This window comes from Lineus longissimus, chromosome 5 (assembly GCF_910592395.1).
Source record: "Lineus longissimus chromosome 5, tnLinLong1.2, whole genome shotgun sequence".
NCBI lineage: Eukaryota > Metazoa > Nemertea > Pilidiophora > Heteronemertea > Lineidae > Lineus > Lineus longissimus.
Genome location: NC_088312.1, coordinates 8861671 through 8879238, shown reverse-complemented (window position 1 = coordinate 8879238; position 17568 = coordinate 8861671). Strand labels below are relative to the sequence as shown.

Here is a 17568-nt window from a genome sequence, read left to right as displayed (position 1 = left end):
GTTTCGGAAGCAAATCGCGCTCGACAAATATCAAACCACTCCACTGTTGGAGTAACTGAGCGCAACCCAAAAATCGATCTCCTTAATTGCTCTGTAAAAGTTGTGCACCAAATTTACATCTGTAGACTAGTCACCATTATACCACAAACAGGTGATTGGCTACCTGTGTAGACCCATTTGAAGGGGAATCCCGCCGTTTATAATGCAAATCCTATCTTGTAATGTCAAACAAATCAATGCCAAATTTTCTACATCCTGGTGATCAAATGAAAGAGGAAACCCATCTTTGACATATTGGGTGGCCCAAAAAAACGCATCAAACTTTAACTTTAACTTTACTTTAGTGAGGTTTTAACATTGTTGTTTATGTCAGACTTAAAATGGATCAAGTGCTGTTTCACCGTTATTAATCGTGTTACTAAATGGATCAAGTGCAGTGTAACACTGCATGAAATAAGCCCTCTTAATTGATAATGATATCATCATCTGACAACAATCAATGAGAATCATCGGAGGAAACAATGCAACCTATTTATAAACAGAAATATGAAGCGAATAATTGATCTTGGCTGTCGATCACCTCAAGTGACCAAGCTTATCAGATCAATAGCCAATCGGTTTATTTCATCATGCGCTACTCTCTGTAACCCTTTACCACGAAGACCCAGGATTTGGACCTTGGAAGAACTATTAGATCTAGTCGTGGTGGTGTAGGGGCTAAAGAACTGGGCTCATCAGATGACCCATGAGTAGGAAGAGATTCCCGAAGATCATGAAGCTGTAAAGTAGGACACTGGCAAACTTCTCTAGATCTACCACAGATCATACGAAGCCAAGTCTGCTAGCGCAAAAAATGAAATATCACCAATTGCTCTCTCGTCATTCCTTACCCAGGCCACTTTGCAATGCCATTCAGTATGAGCCCAGGGTGCAGAGCCTCTGAATAATCTGGGATGATCTATCGCTGTTGCGAATTGTTCCGCTCTATCAGGAGTCCAAATTGATTCTTGCTTTGCAAACCATGTAATTAACAACATGATGGAGTGGGGCTGTGGATAGGCTCCATGTTACAACGATGATTTCGATGCCTCATGAGAGTATTAACTAGAGGCAAATCCAATCTACTTTAGAGTCTGTATACAGATGACGTCTTTACAGAACAATATGATGTCTTTGACGACAACTTATAAGCGATATCAATAACATCTGTCACTGACCTATGTGGCACACTCAGTAGCGCTCTTATTTGAAACCAGCAATAAATGAAGCCAGCAATCAGAAGAAAACGTGTCCGACCGCAGAGCAGAGAAGTGGCATTATCGACATATTCAAGTTAAATCTTTTTAAAGTAATGCAGAATTGAAACCTCTAATAGTAATTGATTAAATTAACCTACGGCAAGTTTCCATCTAACACGACATTACAAAATTGATCAGTTCAATTCAGTTTTATTGGTATATAAATGGAATGCAATTACGCTGTTGCTTGCGAATCAAGATGGATGTTCGCGGTGGGTCGTGTTCGTATTGGCGATAAATGTCAAGCAATGCAAGCGGATGGGGAGAAATTGGGAAGGAAATAGAACATTAGAGCTTGATCTTGAACAGAACTATAACTTTTGAATTAAGTATTACCATTAATGTAAATAAATTGAAGCCTGCTGGTAAAGATGAAACATGGATATGATAAATGAGACTATTGTGGCTGCAGATACCTTCAACTTTTAATGGAAATGTCTCACTCTCAAAATTGCAATGCCAATTCAAAACAACATTGATGTGATGTGGTTTCAAATTGCTAAAAAACTGGCCACATCTGTCAAATTTAGATAGATTGATTATGAATTCACGAGACTTGTTCCCGAGTGATATACGAGATGGGCTTCTAACAATGACAATAACCGTCTCCTTCCTTTTACAAAACAACTCTATCAATCATGAGATGATCTTCAGTTTTTCCGCAGTTTTGTGTTTCCGTAAGATAGCGTGTTCTCTCCGTGCAATGGTTTTCTGTTGTTCAGCAAATGGTTGCTATGGTTTCATGGTCAACAACGAGAAATTGTCATGATACTGCCAATCAAAATAAATAGGTTTGCTTTGCACAGCAGGAGTACGCTATTCGAAGTTAATCGTGGGTCGTTTTGTAAATGACGACTAAAAAAGACTAATCTTTATCAATTCTTGGACATATGACGAGTCACGCTCCACGCGAAGCAACATGGGCTGAAGAGGGCAGTTTAATATGATTCTACATTTCATCTTTTTTACTCCCGACGATGGCAGGTGGGTCACCTCCCCATAGTACTGTAATATCACCCGCAAAAATTATGCGGCAATTTCCGATGTTATAGAGGCTCTGCGGTCAGTTTACCATTGCCAAGCTAATAACTTGAATCGAAATGGATCCACCGCCTGTGAATAAACTGTGCAGTTTTGTGTTTTCGTTGGTGGTTCCCGCTTTGGCATAAACCAAGTTCTACCGCATTCACCGTATCACTACAAGCATTATAGTCCAACAGATACATCTTCTCCTCTTCAGATTCTCCCAACAACAAAATCAGTAACTTTCTTTCTAATGCATGCAATGTATGGAAACAACATGACAGATTCTAGAAAGCTGTTAGTGTGAGTTTCCATGGAAACCAACATGGTTTATAATCTTAGAGTTTGGTTCACTTCAGGTAAGATGTCTTTAGAAAACCCTTGGTGGTCGATTCAGGGACGAGATATTCAATAGGTGTTACCATATTATGCAATGAAACATGCCGGCAGATTATGAGGGGTCGTTATGAGTGTCATCAGCAGTGTATGCCGACCGGTCAAACATTGCTGATGTCATGGTAACATCTATCAGTGAGTTTGTGTGGCTAGTTGAGTAATCGTCCTAGGTAATGATTATGAATTAATTAACTGGGCACCGCTTACATCAAACATCACTGCTAAGAAAGACCTGGAGGATTTTCATGAAAACGATCCCCTAAAAATCAGTCAACTGAAACACTAAAGTAAATCGCCATGCAAACGAGTGATTTTACTCACTCTGACCTACGCTGAGCCATGACAACAAGACAATTGTGGTTGGAATATGCTTTTAAAGTGCTCCATGTCTCCTATCCAAACCTGTTGTACAAGTAGACCGCAGGAAAACCTCAAAATACACCAGTATCATGTTGCTATGGAAACTAAGAAATAAATATCTTTGCTATTCAATTAGAAAGCAACACAGGGTATGCAGGTTTTTAACTGCTTTTTTAGAATCAAATGCTATACTTTTTTGCAGGGATGTGGGTGTATCCTACACAGGGAAGTGGCTAGGTGTCATGATGGATGAAATTCATTAGAGATTTTAATTTTTGAATTCTAACTTTCGGGTTGGGAGAGGATTATGGGGTGCAGCCTACATCTTAGGATATCTACATGTATAGATGACACTCAGGTATGCACGACCAATACTCACTGCTTTGTCATTGAATTTATTGAGCCGTTGATGAAGTTCCCAGCCCACATTAGACAAATGGGAATACAAATGTATTTGGTAATTTATTCCATATCTCTAAATCATGTCCAATTTTTTTCAGTTTCATATACCCAGATGATTCCACGCGTATTCACCAACGTATTGTTTTAAGACTTTGTGGACTAGACACCCACTGAGGTTTAGAATAGCATAATATTGACAAGTGGTCTACAAAGTTATGACAGACTATCACAAATATGCCCTATGCAGGTATGGCAGTGATAACAGAGACCAGAAATATTGATTACATACTTCATGCGCTGTACAAGTACATTACATGTACACGCCAATACCTGCCGTGGTATATTAACTCAATAGATTGCATTATTTGTGTACATAGGTGAAAAAAAGTACACTGGCGATTCGAACTGGGTCAAGTTTGACGTACTTTATCTTGCGACACACCCACAGGTCAGAAGGCATTCAAGTCAAAGACAAAGACTTACCCAATCTGACAGGCAATCAGATTAAAACATAGATATGACAATATCTTATGCTTTGATACCCCTCCCCACCCCACCCCACCACCACCATGCACCCTGCATGATAAGATGAACAAATAAACAAGGCAATGGCCAACTTGAACACTGCACCAATCTACATATCTACATACCACTTCAATATCTGTTGAGGTTTTGAACTGAAAACAACAGTACCAACATCATGTGTGGCTTCCTCATTGAATTCCTTCATGCATCAACCCCTCCCCATGTGCCCCTCTGCCCCCCCCCCCCCCCTCCCCACAGCCATTGCGACAACACAAACACAAATTGGATCAATGAGAGACGAGGAAAAAACTTACTTTAAACTGTTATAACTCCAAGATAATTCTGAACGCTGCTGTGAAGTTGACATCATAGTGAGTATCCAAAATTACACAGAAATGAACCTAGTTTCCTAATCTCACCACACCTGCCAGAACCCACTCTTAAAATCCATGAAGTCGAAACAATGACAGGCTAGCTCTGGGTGTCCACATAACACAGCCAAAGACACTGACAGCGTATAACTGAGACTCTGACACATTCACGTCGACATGATGTATGATTATCACATGACTAGTTCATGGCCTCCAGGATGATTATTCTGGACAGTGCATATGACATGTCTCTGCAAAAATCTGCAAGGAAGTAACTCACATTTATTATCACATTTCTAGAATTACGCAGGAAATCATTCTTTTTTTATCTGTCGCCTAGTAATGACATACTGGTAATTTTAAGACTGTAACAAAATGATTAGGTTACAACCAATAAATGGAGCTGGATCCACGGGAGGCTGTATTCAGAGGTAGGAGTTGTTTTGTATTGTTTATCAAACGAGCCATTAGGGTCCATAAATAATGACATCAACAACAATTCTGACCAAATAATAAACGAGTACAGAAAGTGATCAGAGAGGTACCAATATCGATTCATGAAGAATTCATATCGGCAAACATTCTCGTGCTGTTTACTTGTGTGGCTATAATAATAGCTTTTTGTCGATTGAATGTGTACATTTTTCTTTTTTATCATGGTCTATTTAACATGACATATCATTGGTCGTTTCTGATAGGTCTCTCATTGACAACTTATTACTAATGCAATACCTGAAACCAGGTATAGGTCATTTTCCAGTGACAAGGAACATATCCTAACTTCCTGGATGATTGAGACAGTCTGATTTAAAGTGATACTATGATGTGATTTACAACTTTGTGGAAATACGTCCGTTTTTAATTGTTGATCACAAATGTAAAGCTCAGATTTTCCATTTTTGATTAGATTTATTATAAAATCGCTGAATGTAAACCACCACGACCACGAAAATGTTCATGTTGTGACGTCGTCAACGAAAACGTCGTCGGCGTGGGCGGGATTAAACCATCAATTTCTAGAAAATGTGCATTTCGATTCGAAAATCTTACCGATTTATGAGAAAGTGACATAGTCATTTGTCAAAAACAGCTAAAACATTATATGGTGAAATTTGACACGAGTTACCCTTTAAAAGTTTGCAAGAATGATTGATACCATCCACATGGAGCCTTGTTGGATATACATGTACATGATATAGGCAAGACACAATACTATTTTTCAAAGGCCAGTTGCTGTGGTTGTAACCGGTCTCCCTCGTTCACATGGTAAAGCCTTACAGAAGAAACGAATGAATCTTTGAAACCAAACTTTAAACCTTGTTAACATGAACTAGTAACTTTAGAACTTGCAATAAACAACCACAAATGATATTTTGTTGTAATAATGATCACAGGTTGCACGGTCCTGAAATTATTATTCTTTGTTCTACATGCCCAGGGACAACCACCATAATTATTCGTAAGTTCCAGCAAAGAAGCCTAAAAACCTGTTGATGATGCCTGCTGGCATTGTTATCTGACATAAGAACTCCATTAAGGACACAATAATTTCCCTCAGGTGCATGCAGAGGAGGAGGGGGGCATGGCACCCTCAGAAGAAAACCCAAGTCGGTTTTTTTCTGGTGATGAATCTGCTTGGACATGTTTGGAAAAAATTTGCCCTCAAGGAGGGATGACCAGAGACAAATGCTGTACAAACATCTGTCTGGATAATGTACTTGTCACACTTTGTAGAGAGCTAGGTGAAATTGCTTGAAGAGGTTTCTGAATGTGACCATCATGTGCAAAGCGCAATTCTAAAATTTCCCAGGCATTGAAAACTGCTTGACATTGTTCATTAAAGTGCTCAGGCTTCCATCAATGATACTTTCATGGTGACTGTTGGTCAGGGTGCTTCTAAATTCTGTTCGAATCTTTCACACTGTAAATTTCAGACTGTTAAGCTACAAGGAGAAAAACAAGAAATAATGATAATGAAAATACACATCAGCGATTCAACAGTTCCTCTCGTTGTTTAATATGTATGTATTATTGACAATAACCCTGCAGTCAACACCATGCTAACACATCAGCGTTAATAACACTGTGTTAAACAGACCTTGGGGACACTGCTAATCATGGCTAATGGTGAACAAGCTATGATGACCAACATCCTGGGGCCAACAACTAGATTATAAAGTGACTGACTATCTGTGGGGGGGGGGGGGGGGTTTAGCCCAAGCCACAACATCTAAATTTGAGAAGGTAAATGTCAGAACGACCTGGAAAGGAAAAATAGAAAATTAAGGTAGAGCAGTGTGAGCAGCCCAACAGGCCAAAGCTTTATATTCCACATTCCAAAGCATCTTTACCATGATCACTGCCCCTGTCAGGACTGGTGACTATTTATACTCCTGGGTCAGGAGAAGCAATGGGGGGATTGGTGTCTTGCTCAAGGACACAGATATGAAATAGCGGTGGTTTGAGATTCAAACCCACAACCTCCTCATTATGAGCCCAGTGCTCAACCCACTACGCTGCCACTCTACAGAGCTAGCCAAAATATTTAACAACATTTCATCTCGATATTTGGATTGCTGACTGCTGACTGCTCACTCAACTATGAGCGCAACAATTCCCCTAAGCAAGGTCACTAGCATTTCTGCACACGTCCAACCAAAAGGACTCACAACTAATTTTTAAAACGGTATTCTCTTGTGGATTCGCTGTGGTCCACTGATGGGTTTTCTGCATCACGTCTTGTAACAAATCTCCCCAGAGTGGATCATGTAAAAGAAGGTACACTTACGATGGATATTCCAGATGGTGGAAGATGGTTGTCTGACACCCAGGAGCTGGAAGGTGGGCTCAATACCTGGAAAGAGACAAAGAGACACCCTCAGAATGAGGTTTTTTAAATTGTAATTGTATATGCAAATGAACAGTTTCAAGAACTCTCAAACTGCCCAATTAGGCGATATAGAAATACCACATTTGTCCTGGCGGTGCACAAGAGACCTATCTGCTCCCAAACTACTACTAGAGCTACCTGGTGTTGCTATTACAAACTTCATTGATTCATGTTGCGAGAACACTAGTATTATATAGTACTTATAATTCTAATCAATCACCATTGTCACTCATTGACATTCTCTCTCCAAAAGGCATTGACAGTATAGAGTCAGTGTTGCTGAGAAAGTGAAAGTTCCCCTTGTTCCTCTATCAGTATCTGCACTATACGTTCTCCTGTATCAAACAACTGCACAAGGTCAGCTTCAAGTTTTTGGAAATTCAGAAGATGATATCTATATGTAATTACTTGACACCTTGTAAAAGTCTTAAACTGACAGGGATGATGATATTTGGAGGAAGCACCCCTGACCAGTTGCACATCTTTTTAAGACAACCAGTAAAATGTTTTCAGACGAGGACGGAGAATGCCAGGCCTATGAGAAAATGCCTCCAAGTGATAACAAAGGTCAAGCCAGGGCACAGAAGTCGCTACAGAGAAAAAAAAACATTCCAGAGATTCTGTGAGCAGGAAAGTAAACACCAGGGGTTAAATATTCCATTGGAATTCTCGACCACAGGCAAGGACATAGTGCCTGATGCTGTCAAATCATAGGCCGAGTATACGCCATGAGTAAACAGTATAAAAACTGTAAATATTATAATAGAAAGGCCTTAAGAACATTTCCTTGCAATGATACCATCTATGTTTGGGGTCTCGAGCTTTAATGTTAGGTCAACTACACGCATAGAACTACTGCAAATGTATGCCAAGGTACAGCGAGTATAAAGTGCTAAACGATAGGCCTGGATGGTTTGTGAAAGAGCTGTGACAAAGAGAAAAGGCAAGCCTAGTATGGGGTGAACAGGTTTGATACGTGTCCAGGCCTACTTGAGTACCCGAGGTCAAAATATGGTGTAGTATACTCAAGGAGTAGAGTTCATCAGCAGACGAAATAGGGCGGATGCCACAGCAAAAGCCCCCAGATTGTCCAAGCTAAGCAAATGCCCATTTCCTTACAAGAAATGGCCATTTTGTTAGTTCATACTTACCTATGGAACACTTTTGCATGTTACTCCATTTGGGCTCATACACAAGAGTATCCCTTTAATTTTCTAAAGGGAGAACTGAGTTAACAGCTCGGCCGCCAGGCGGCGCCCTGACCGATCCCGCGAGATCGCGCCGATCTCATGCCGCCATATTTAGTCTTTACTCTTGAGCGTTAATAAAGAGTATGTCCCGTTTGTGGGGACGGCGGGAGGGCCGTGTTCCATAGGTAAGTATGAACTAACAAAATGGCCATTTCTTGTAAGGAAATGGGCATTTTGTGTCATTCAAACTTACCTATGGAACACTTTTGCATCGAATCCCAGCAACCTATTGGAGGTGGGAAACGAGGACTTACCTAAGGCTGAGCTGTTGTTCCATCCAGGAGGCACCACCGGCATATTAGCTAAGGAGGACCGCCAGGGGAAAGAAATGGGGAGAACCGGAGGACCGGTATTTTGATCTCGGTATTACAATCATATTATAGAGAGTAATAGACCCATTCTCCGGAAAGCGCTAGAATTGCGTAATAAAACCATCTTCTTTCCGGCAACAGAGCTTAGAGCAAGTAAGGCATGTTGAAGGGTGTAGAATGAATTATTGCTAAACAACAATAAGAAATTGCGTCCTTTCTAGTCTACTAGGGGTTGCCTGGATGTTGAAGATAGGGCATATCAAAAATGGCGCAAGATGCGCGTTTGACTCTTCAATCGGGCTTCCCCCCCCCTTTTTTGATCTAGCCAGGATCAAACAACATGCCCCGCAGACACAATCGGGCCGATTGTGTGCATGCCATCTACGAGGGAAGAAACGTCTCGTAGGTAGAAACGAGAGAATGTGGAGTGATTACTCCAACATGCAGCGGAAACGACTTCTTGAAGAGCAACTCCTCGGTAGTTAGCCCAGGAGGTGGCTAGTGCTCTAACTTCGTGCGCTGAGATGTTAGCTAGCGCACGAAGATCAGAGGAAGTCTTCAAGGTGTTGTAGGAAAGACGAATAGTCTCCACAATCCACCTTGAAATAGTGGCGGCCGCTATCTCTCGTTTATTTCCCTCCTTATAGGACAAAAACAAACGCTCTCTCCCCTGGCGGATACCGGGAGGTTTTGTCCTATTTATGTAGAACTTTAGGGCCCTGACGGGACATAAAGTTCTGTCAGGAAGATCATAAGAGATCGTTCCTGACAGAGAGGGAATAGTAACCGGGGGCCGAGAGGCGGCCGGTCCCTGGTTCTTCGCCAGAAATCCTGGTATAAAAGCCAGGATAACCTCCCCTCCCTCTCTAAAAGCCAGCTTCTTAAAAGAAAGTGCATGGAGCTCTGATCTCCGTTGGGCGGTAGCCAAGGCTACTAGAAAGACCGTTTTGAGTGTCAGATATTTCATGGATGAAATAGACATGGGTTCAAAAGGATGCCTCATGAGCACCTTAAGGACAACAGAAAGGTCCCATTTAGGGGTGTTGTGAACCGGTCTAGGACGCTCTAATAACATTCCTCTGAAAAGAGGGGTTATTTGGTCCTCCCAACGAAGATCCCAGGTGCTTAAAACACGGAGGGTAGAAGCGATGGCGGACTTGTACCCTTTTATAGCCGTGACAGATAGTTGTCTTTCCGTGAATAATTCAATAAGGAAATCAACTAATCTGTATATAGAGGGAGAGATCGGATTAACTCCGTTCTCCCTGCACCAGGAAGTGAAGGTAGACCACTTTCCTTGATACACATCAAGGGTAGACCCCCTTTGAGGTGCGGACATGCGCTTGACAGCGATGTCCGAAAAGCCTCTCTGGTGGAGATGCAACTGGATAAGTTCCAGGCGTGAAACTTGAAAAATCCAGGGTTCTGGTGGTAGCATCTCCCCAGGGGGTGCCACAGGAGGTGCTTCCAAGTAGGAAGACTCCTGGGGTGATCTATCAGGAGCTCCAGCAAGGCTGGGAACCAGGCCTGATTTGGCCAGCAAGGTGCGATGAGAGTTATTCTCACCGGATGGCTGGTCAAGATCTTGTTCAGGACTGGTTGAATGAGAGGGAGGGGTGGAAACGCATATGCGTTCAGCCCGACCCAAGAGGCTGTAAGGCTGTCGACTTCCAGGGCCTCTTCGTCCGGAAGTGGAGAGTAATAGATGGGAAGGCGATTGTTCAGCCTGGTGGCGAACAGATCTACCTTCGGAGATTGCCAAAGGCGACAAAGGTCGTCTACAATCTCCTGATGGAGTGTCCACTCTGTCTGAACTAGCTTGTTCTGACGGGACAGGGCGTCGGCAAGGATGTTGCGATTGCCCGGTATGTGTCTGGCACATATCGATACTCCAAGGTCGGCACAAAGATGGTAAAGCTCCCAAGTTAGCTGGCAAAGAATGCCGGACTTTGTGCCTCCCTGTCTCCTGACATATGCTACTACTGTAGAATTGTCGGAGAACAGGGTTACTCTCCGATTCTTCAGGCGAAGGGAAAGAGCCCTCACGGCAAGAAGGACAGCCTTCATTTCCAATATATTTATTGGAAGAATGGTCTCCTCCCTTGTCCATAGACCTCTTATGGACATGTCCCCGTTGTTCAGATGTGCTCCCCACCCTAGTAGGGAAGCATCTGTGAACAGGGACACTTCTGGGGGCGGTGGAGCAAGATCTACACCGCTTTGGAGACGAGTCTCCGACTCCCAGAAGTTCCAGACGTTCTTGAGTAGGTATTGAGGTATCAATACCAACTTGTCTAATGGGTCCCTGTGGGGTTTCCATAGAGACATTAGAAACATCTGGATGGGACGCATATATAGACGGCCAAGGGGGATTTGGTCTGCTGCCGAATTCAGAAGTCCCAAAAGGCTCAAGCATCGCCTTGCGGGAGCTTGAGTCCTTCCTCTGAATTCTGCGACGAGACGAAGAATTTTCTTTATCCTGTCTAGGGGGGGCAGCATTTTCCCTATGGCCGTAAGGAACCGAACTCCAACGTAAACGAAGTCTTGGGATGGTATGAATTCTGACTTTGTTTCGTTGATAATCCAACCTGCGGAAACTACTTTTTGCTTTAGAACCTGAAGTTGTTGCAGTAGTAGTTCCCGCGATTTGCAACGGAGTAGCCAATCGTCTAGGTAGTGATGGAGCTTGAACCCCATCACGTGAAAGGGAGCGACGAAGGCTGTGACTATCATCGTAAAAATTAGGGGTGCCGATGCCAGACCGAACGGCAGGGCCCTGAATTGATACGTCTTTCCTTCGTAATGGAATCGAAGGAAGTGTTGATAGTCTGGATGGATCGGTACATGTAAGTACGCATCCATTAAATCCATCGATACCGCCCAATCGTTGGGCTGTATCGCCGTTGCTATAGACCTGGTGGTTTCCATCTTGAAATGAGGAACATTCAAGAAGGTGTTTAACCTGGAAAGGTCTATGATCAGCCTCCATGTCCCTGCTTTCTTGGGAACCAAGAAAACGTGGCTGTAAAAGCCGGGGGAGCATGGATCTTGAAGGACCTGGATAGCTTGCTTCTCCAGTAATGTCGCGACCTCTGCTTGGAGGGCAGAGGCCTTGACTGGGTCCTTCGGTGGCTGAACTGGGGTTGGATATATGGTAGTCGGGGGGGTACGGTTGAAATCTAGTTTCACTCCGTACCTCAACATGTTTGGGACTGGGGACCCCTTTGGGCACCAATCGTCCCAAATGTCTGCAAATTTTTGCAGACGGCCCCCGACTACCGGAGTCGGCTCCTTTTTGCGTCCGGGAGGAGAAAGGAGGGGGGAGTCACCTCTTCCGGCCAGCACCCCTTGGGCGAAAGGAGTGCTTAGTCGGACCGGATCCACCCTGGTTAGAGGAAGTATTTTTCCTCTTTCCAGTCCGGCGACCCTCCGCTTCCCGTCGGAAGGATCCAGCAGGAGCAGGCTGACTAGGCGGGGTAGGCCTAGGCAGGACCTGCCTGGCGTACGGGATTGAACCCGATGCCTGCTGGGGCCTCTCTATCTTTCTAGCGTTAGGTAGAGAGGTCTTGGCCCTCTGTGTCGCAGTGGGGGCATATAATTTGTCCCAATCTTTCTGTGCTTGAGCCGCCTCTTGTACAGAATCTGCGAACAGGAAAGAACCGTCCATAGGAGCGGTTCTTAAGGCCCCTTCCAGCTGGAGGGATCTGATGACATTGAGAGAGCCCAGTGCGGCGTCTCTACGGAGTAGGACGCTATTTGCTGCGGTCTTGGCGGACAGCGCAATAGCGTGCCTAATCGAATGTGACAAGGATGTCACAAGCGATTTTGTGTCATCAGATAGTGACTCATTATCTTTTAGGGATCTGGCTAGGGCCAGGTTAGTGTGCTCTGCGTAGGAGAGCACCGCTAACGTGTTTTTGGCCAGACCCTCTTGTGCTCTAAGGTCTCGGTAAGCCGAGGAGGAAGTCACCCTAGGCACGAGTTGGTCCAGCTGTACATCGTCCTTTAATATGGAAGTCGATGCTGCAGCTGGACAGCCGGCCGAGCTGACTCGATAATAGTCAGCGCGGTACTGCCTAACGGGAGGAAGTTGTGCCGTGAACAACTTCCCCGGTTTACACCAAGCTTCCGGTCCGACTGCCGGAAGGACAGGGATGGAAGTACGTTGGTGGGCGCCTTGTGAGTCTCTGATTGTACGCTCCAAAAGTTCAGAGACTGCTAACACCGACGGGGAGGGAGGAAGGAATTCAAGTGCCCGAGTGGAGCCTTGAGAAACCTGTGGATTGGGATCCACTTCCTGTCCCCAGAGTGAAAAGGTCGGTGTTGACAAGGCTGGCAGTTCCGGCGGGGTAGGGCACAGATCCTGCGGGAGGTACGCTCTGATCAAGGATCTGAGTGTCCTCATATCCGACAGGATACTGGCCTCCTCTGGTGACAGCTCCTCCTGATTGGGGGAGCGGTAGCCTGGCTGAGAACTCTCGTTCTCAGAAAATTCCTCTAAAATAGAGGAGTCGGATGGTGGGTATCCGATGGGACCAGGCGCACCAGAGGAACCGGAACCCTGCTCCAGATGGCTAAGTCTATCAGAAAGACCTGCTACCATCTGGATGAGCTGGGACAGTTGCTGTCCCGACTCGGGTTCCGGACCCGACGTGCGGCTTCTCTCAACGACGGGCGGTTGAGGCGAGGGTGAGCGCATAAGCGAACCCTGGAAGCCGTATGTGCGGGCGAATGGGTCTTCCGGAAGCGGAAGTTGCCCATATTCTGAACTAGAGTTCAGATGTCCTCTCTGCGTAGCTCGTTCCATGGGAACGACGCCTCTGCTACGAGGAGGGGGTGGCACTTCCGGTTGGTTCCACCCAAGAGGTTGGCCAACGTAGGAAGGTGCCTGCATTTCCGGTAGGACGAAGTCCGAAACCGGAAATGCCCGTAACTCCTTCGCCGGTATGGAGCTACCGGAAGCCCTTTTAGAAGGAGGTACGGAGGGCGGAAACGCTGTTACCGAAGACGCATGGCGTTTCGGAGGTGGCGTTATAAGGTCCGGCTCTACTCTACTGTGTCCGTGAGGACTGGGGTTATTTCGCAGTAAAGACTGAGAAAAACCCCCAGTAGAGTCTTCGGTTACTGAAAAACGGGAACCCGCGTCAGTAACCGGAACTGCAATCGGCGGACCGGAAGCAGGGTGCTCCCGCGGGTACAAAGGGCTTGTACTCGGGGGAGCGGACGACAGGGGAACCGGAAGGTTCCCTGAGGTCCGGGGTATATTAAACCCTTGGAGACTTATTGGATGTAAGTCTCCCTTGGGACCACAGACATTAATAATGTCAGATCCCGCATCCTTCGCAGCCGCGGCCGGAACCGGAACTCGGCTGACGGAAGGGGTGGTGGCGGGAGGTTTGCTAGACCTCCGGGTTATATGCCCGGAAACGGAACCGGAAGAGGGTTTAGGCGTCTTCGCGGCCCGTTTCCCGCCACCAGACGCATTCCTTTGTGGTGAGACAAAGGATGCCGTCGGAGGGGTACGCCATATAAAAAATGGTACCAATGACAATAAAAACACTGGGAACCCCAAGTAGGCCAGAAAGGACGCAATAATTAATGGAAAGGAAAACATGCCTACTTGAATTAAACACTATTGCAATGGATCTGAGTCTTGTTTATTACAATAGAGCGGAGAATAGCCTACTTAACTCTACCCTACCAAGATCAAAATAATGGAGCCGGGTCGACTAAGCTAGCTAAGAAAATGTCTATAATTAAATAGACTGGACAATACTAATGCCAAGATTAGTTTGGCGGTCTACTCCGTAGGTGAATGAACCCAAAAATCGTCTAGACTTGGCTGGTTGAATTTGGTTTTAAATCGAATTCACGGCAGCTTTGAAAAAACGATGTGCTTCGTAGAAGCACAAGAGTAAAGACTGAATATGGCGGCATGAGATCGGCGCGATCTCGCGGGATCGGTCAGGGCGCCGCCTGGCGGCCGAGCTGTTAACTCAGTTCTCCCTTTAGAAAATTAAAGGGATACTCTTGTGTTTGAGCCCAAATGGAGTAACATGCAAAAGTGTTCCATAGGTAAGTTTGAATGACACAAAATGGTGGACAAATAACGGGCCATCCAATCATCAAAGTCTAAATCCGGAAAAATCTCCACCTGTCCTGTATCATGGTAAATAGAATAATTCCTTCATCCTCTTTTCAGTGACCCCTCCTCCCCTCCAAAAAGATAATGAGTTTGTACCAAACAGTTTGAGATAATTGATTGGGAGCAATTGTCTCAAACTGAGACAAAAAGCACATCCTGATTGTCTCGTTGTGTAATTGGCATGAAGCAATCAGTGAGAGGAGATCAGAGTCAGAAATGTGGAGATTAGATCCACCCCACGAAGGATGGGCACATGTACATGTAGAATGATTCTACCAACTTACATACACGGTTTTCCATCAGCTTCCACTAAATGGATCAAACATTTTATCAGTGAATTCAATGCTATGGCTACAAATTCAATACTGTTCAGCGGTTCTGCCAATGCTCATCAAATCGGCCCCAAAATTGAACCATTCAAGAACCATTAACACAACGCAGTCAGCATCCGTCATTGAAATTTACAAGACTTGCAATACATGGTTAGTGTAATTTCAACGATAAGCCTGGCAGTAATGAACCAAATCATTCTTTCAGCTTTACTGATTAAAGTTTGATAGATTTCTGCCATCCCTAGGCAACTGGTTCATTGGATGTGTTCACCCGTCTCAAGTGAGACCCAGAGGACCAACACGTCAACACGTTTAGGAAATGATTGCATTGTACAAGGCTAGGGCTGTACTGATACACTGTTCAGTCTGGATGAAGTTTAGGGCATACTGCCGGAATTTCAGTGGGTCAGATGAACAGTTGAGAAGGGCTTTGACACTAGTGGCATCCCCTTTTGCTAGCAGTATTAATGAGATCCCTTGTTTGATCTCCATTCTTAGCACTCTGCAGTGTACATGTAGGTCTCTTCCCAACTTACTTTAACCCCACACAGGCGTGGTCGAATGCTGCTCAGTTATCGCAGAGATCGAGCACCTCATTTTAGTCCTATTGAAATCTTTCACAATAGAACAGGGACAAAATGAAGGGACGGAAGACAACCTCTTCTGTTTTTGACATCAGACCAATTTGAACAAAACACTTTTTACTTACATGTTCTTTGACCTACATTATTAGGCTTAACTCTTCTTCGTCCGGACACACTGCCCTCAAATGAGAATGATATTTGAAAATTCAATTGCTTGTTAGAGGATTTTAAGTGCTCTTCAAGGGCCTACTTTTGTCAACTCTTAAGGCAATAAGGAAGTACGTGAAGTGTACAGCTCAATAGCCGCACTTACACCACCTGAAAATGGACCACCAATCTTGGTTCGGGAACCAATGCCGCACCATCGAAAATCCACCAAGCGCTTACACCAGCGCTGCAGCTAGTTATAAAATCCGGCTACAGATGGCGCGCAAACAATAAGCAGAACGCGGAAAGCCTTGGCAGAAAGCGCCATTTCGAAAGCGCCGCCTGGAGCCGAACCATCTAACTAGCTAATTGCCGAACCATTTGCGCGTACACCACGACAAAGCCGAGCTTTTAACAAGCCGGGCGAATTTGGACCATCAAGCTTGGTGGGACAAATTCGCTCGGCAATTTGTATCGGCAATGGATTGCCGAACCAATTTGTCGCGGCAATGTGGTGGTGTAAGTGCAATTGGTCCACCAATATTTCGTGGTGTAAGCGCAGCTAATGTATCACTGAAGAAACATGAAACATGATTCAGTGAAAATTTAATAATGAGATAGCACTGGCACCAACCTCCATCGAATTCCATTAAATTAATAGCACTGACGTTTAACTTTAATTTGAATGGTTGGCGACCACAGTGTGGGAGATACAGCCAGACATGAAATCAAATATTCATGGATTTTGCATCAGATTAACCAACGTGCACTCTATCAAATATATATGAAGTACATTCGGCTGAAGGGATGAGTCTCTGCTCTAATCAGGAATTCAATTTCGAATCATCTAACACCAATAGCGGGTGTACCTGGGAGTTGGGTACTGCTGGCAGAGAGGTATACCAAAGGACTGATTGTGGCTGCGGTTTGTCTCTGACTTCCGTAGCTACAAAACACAGTTACATACAAGGATGTCTGCCTCTGGAATGCATGGCATTTACAGACTCTCAATATTAATAGCTGTGGCAACTTTTTTGGTCTAGGCAAGTACTGGTGATCACTGTCAATAGTGTGCCATTACCCACAGCCATGGGTGGAAGTTGTTCAGATGGCCAACAGAACATATCCACAATAGAGTACCAAGTTCAGGTGAATCTGGCCTCTCACATTCAGCCAGGGCCAGTAATCGGTAATCCCAGACCATACAAGTCACCCAACCTGAGGTAACGGGACGACAAATATGGGCGCAGTCAAGCAAGGGATGAAGAGGATGATTGAATGATGCACAGCAAGGATGAACTAAAAATGGTGTTGATCACGTAATTCCTGTTTTTTTCAGGTTGAGATCACACAATGAGCATAAAAAGCATAAACAGACTGTCTTTTTAGAGATTGATGACAGCATAGGTTTGAAAATACTTTCAATGTGACAAATTTTGTTTGATAACAACGGACCCAAACTGAAAAAGAGTGCCTTTCAGAACAAACACCGTAGGGTACAATCTTGCGTGACACAACACATTGACTATGCTAA

General features: G+C 44.5%; 1 protein-coding gene across 7 annotated transcripts in view; it reads right to left on the bottom strand.

Moving 5' to 3' along the window:
* LOC135488777 (tubby protein homolog) overlaps positions 1 to 17568 on the bottom strand; it is a 52137-nt gene that overhangs the window by 30123 nt on the left and 4446 nt on the right. For 3 of the 7 annotated variants that reach the window (XM_064773583.1, XM_064773587.1, XM_064773586.1), the window contains exon 1: positions 4319 to 4514. In XM_064773583.1, coding sequence (XP_064629653.1) covers positions 4319 to 4374 — 56 coding nt within the window. In that variant the 5' untranslated portion in view covers positions 4375 to 4514. Of the gene's footprint in view, positions 1 to 4318; positions 4515 to 7163; positions 7230 to 17568 lie in introns of those variants that run through there. The other 4 variants (XM_064773589.1, XM_064773588.1, XM_064773584.1 and 1 more) reach the window with 3 other exon arrangements.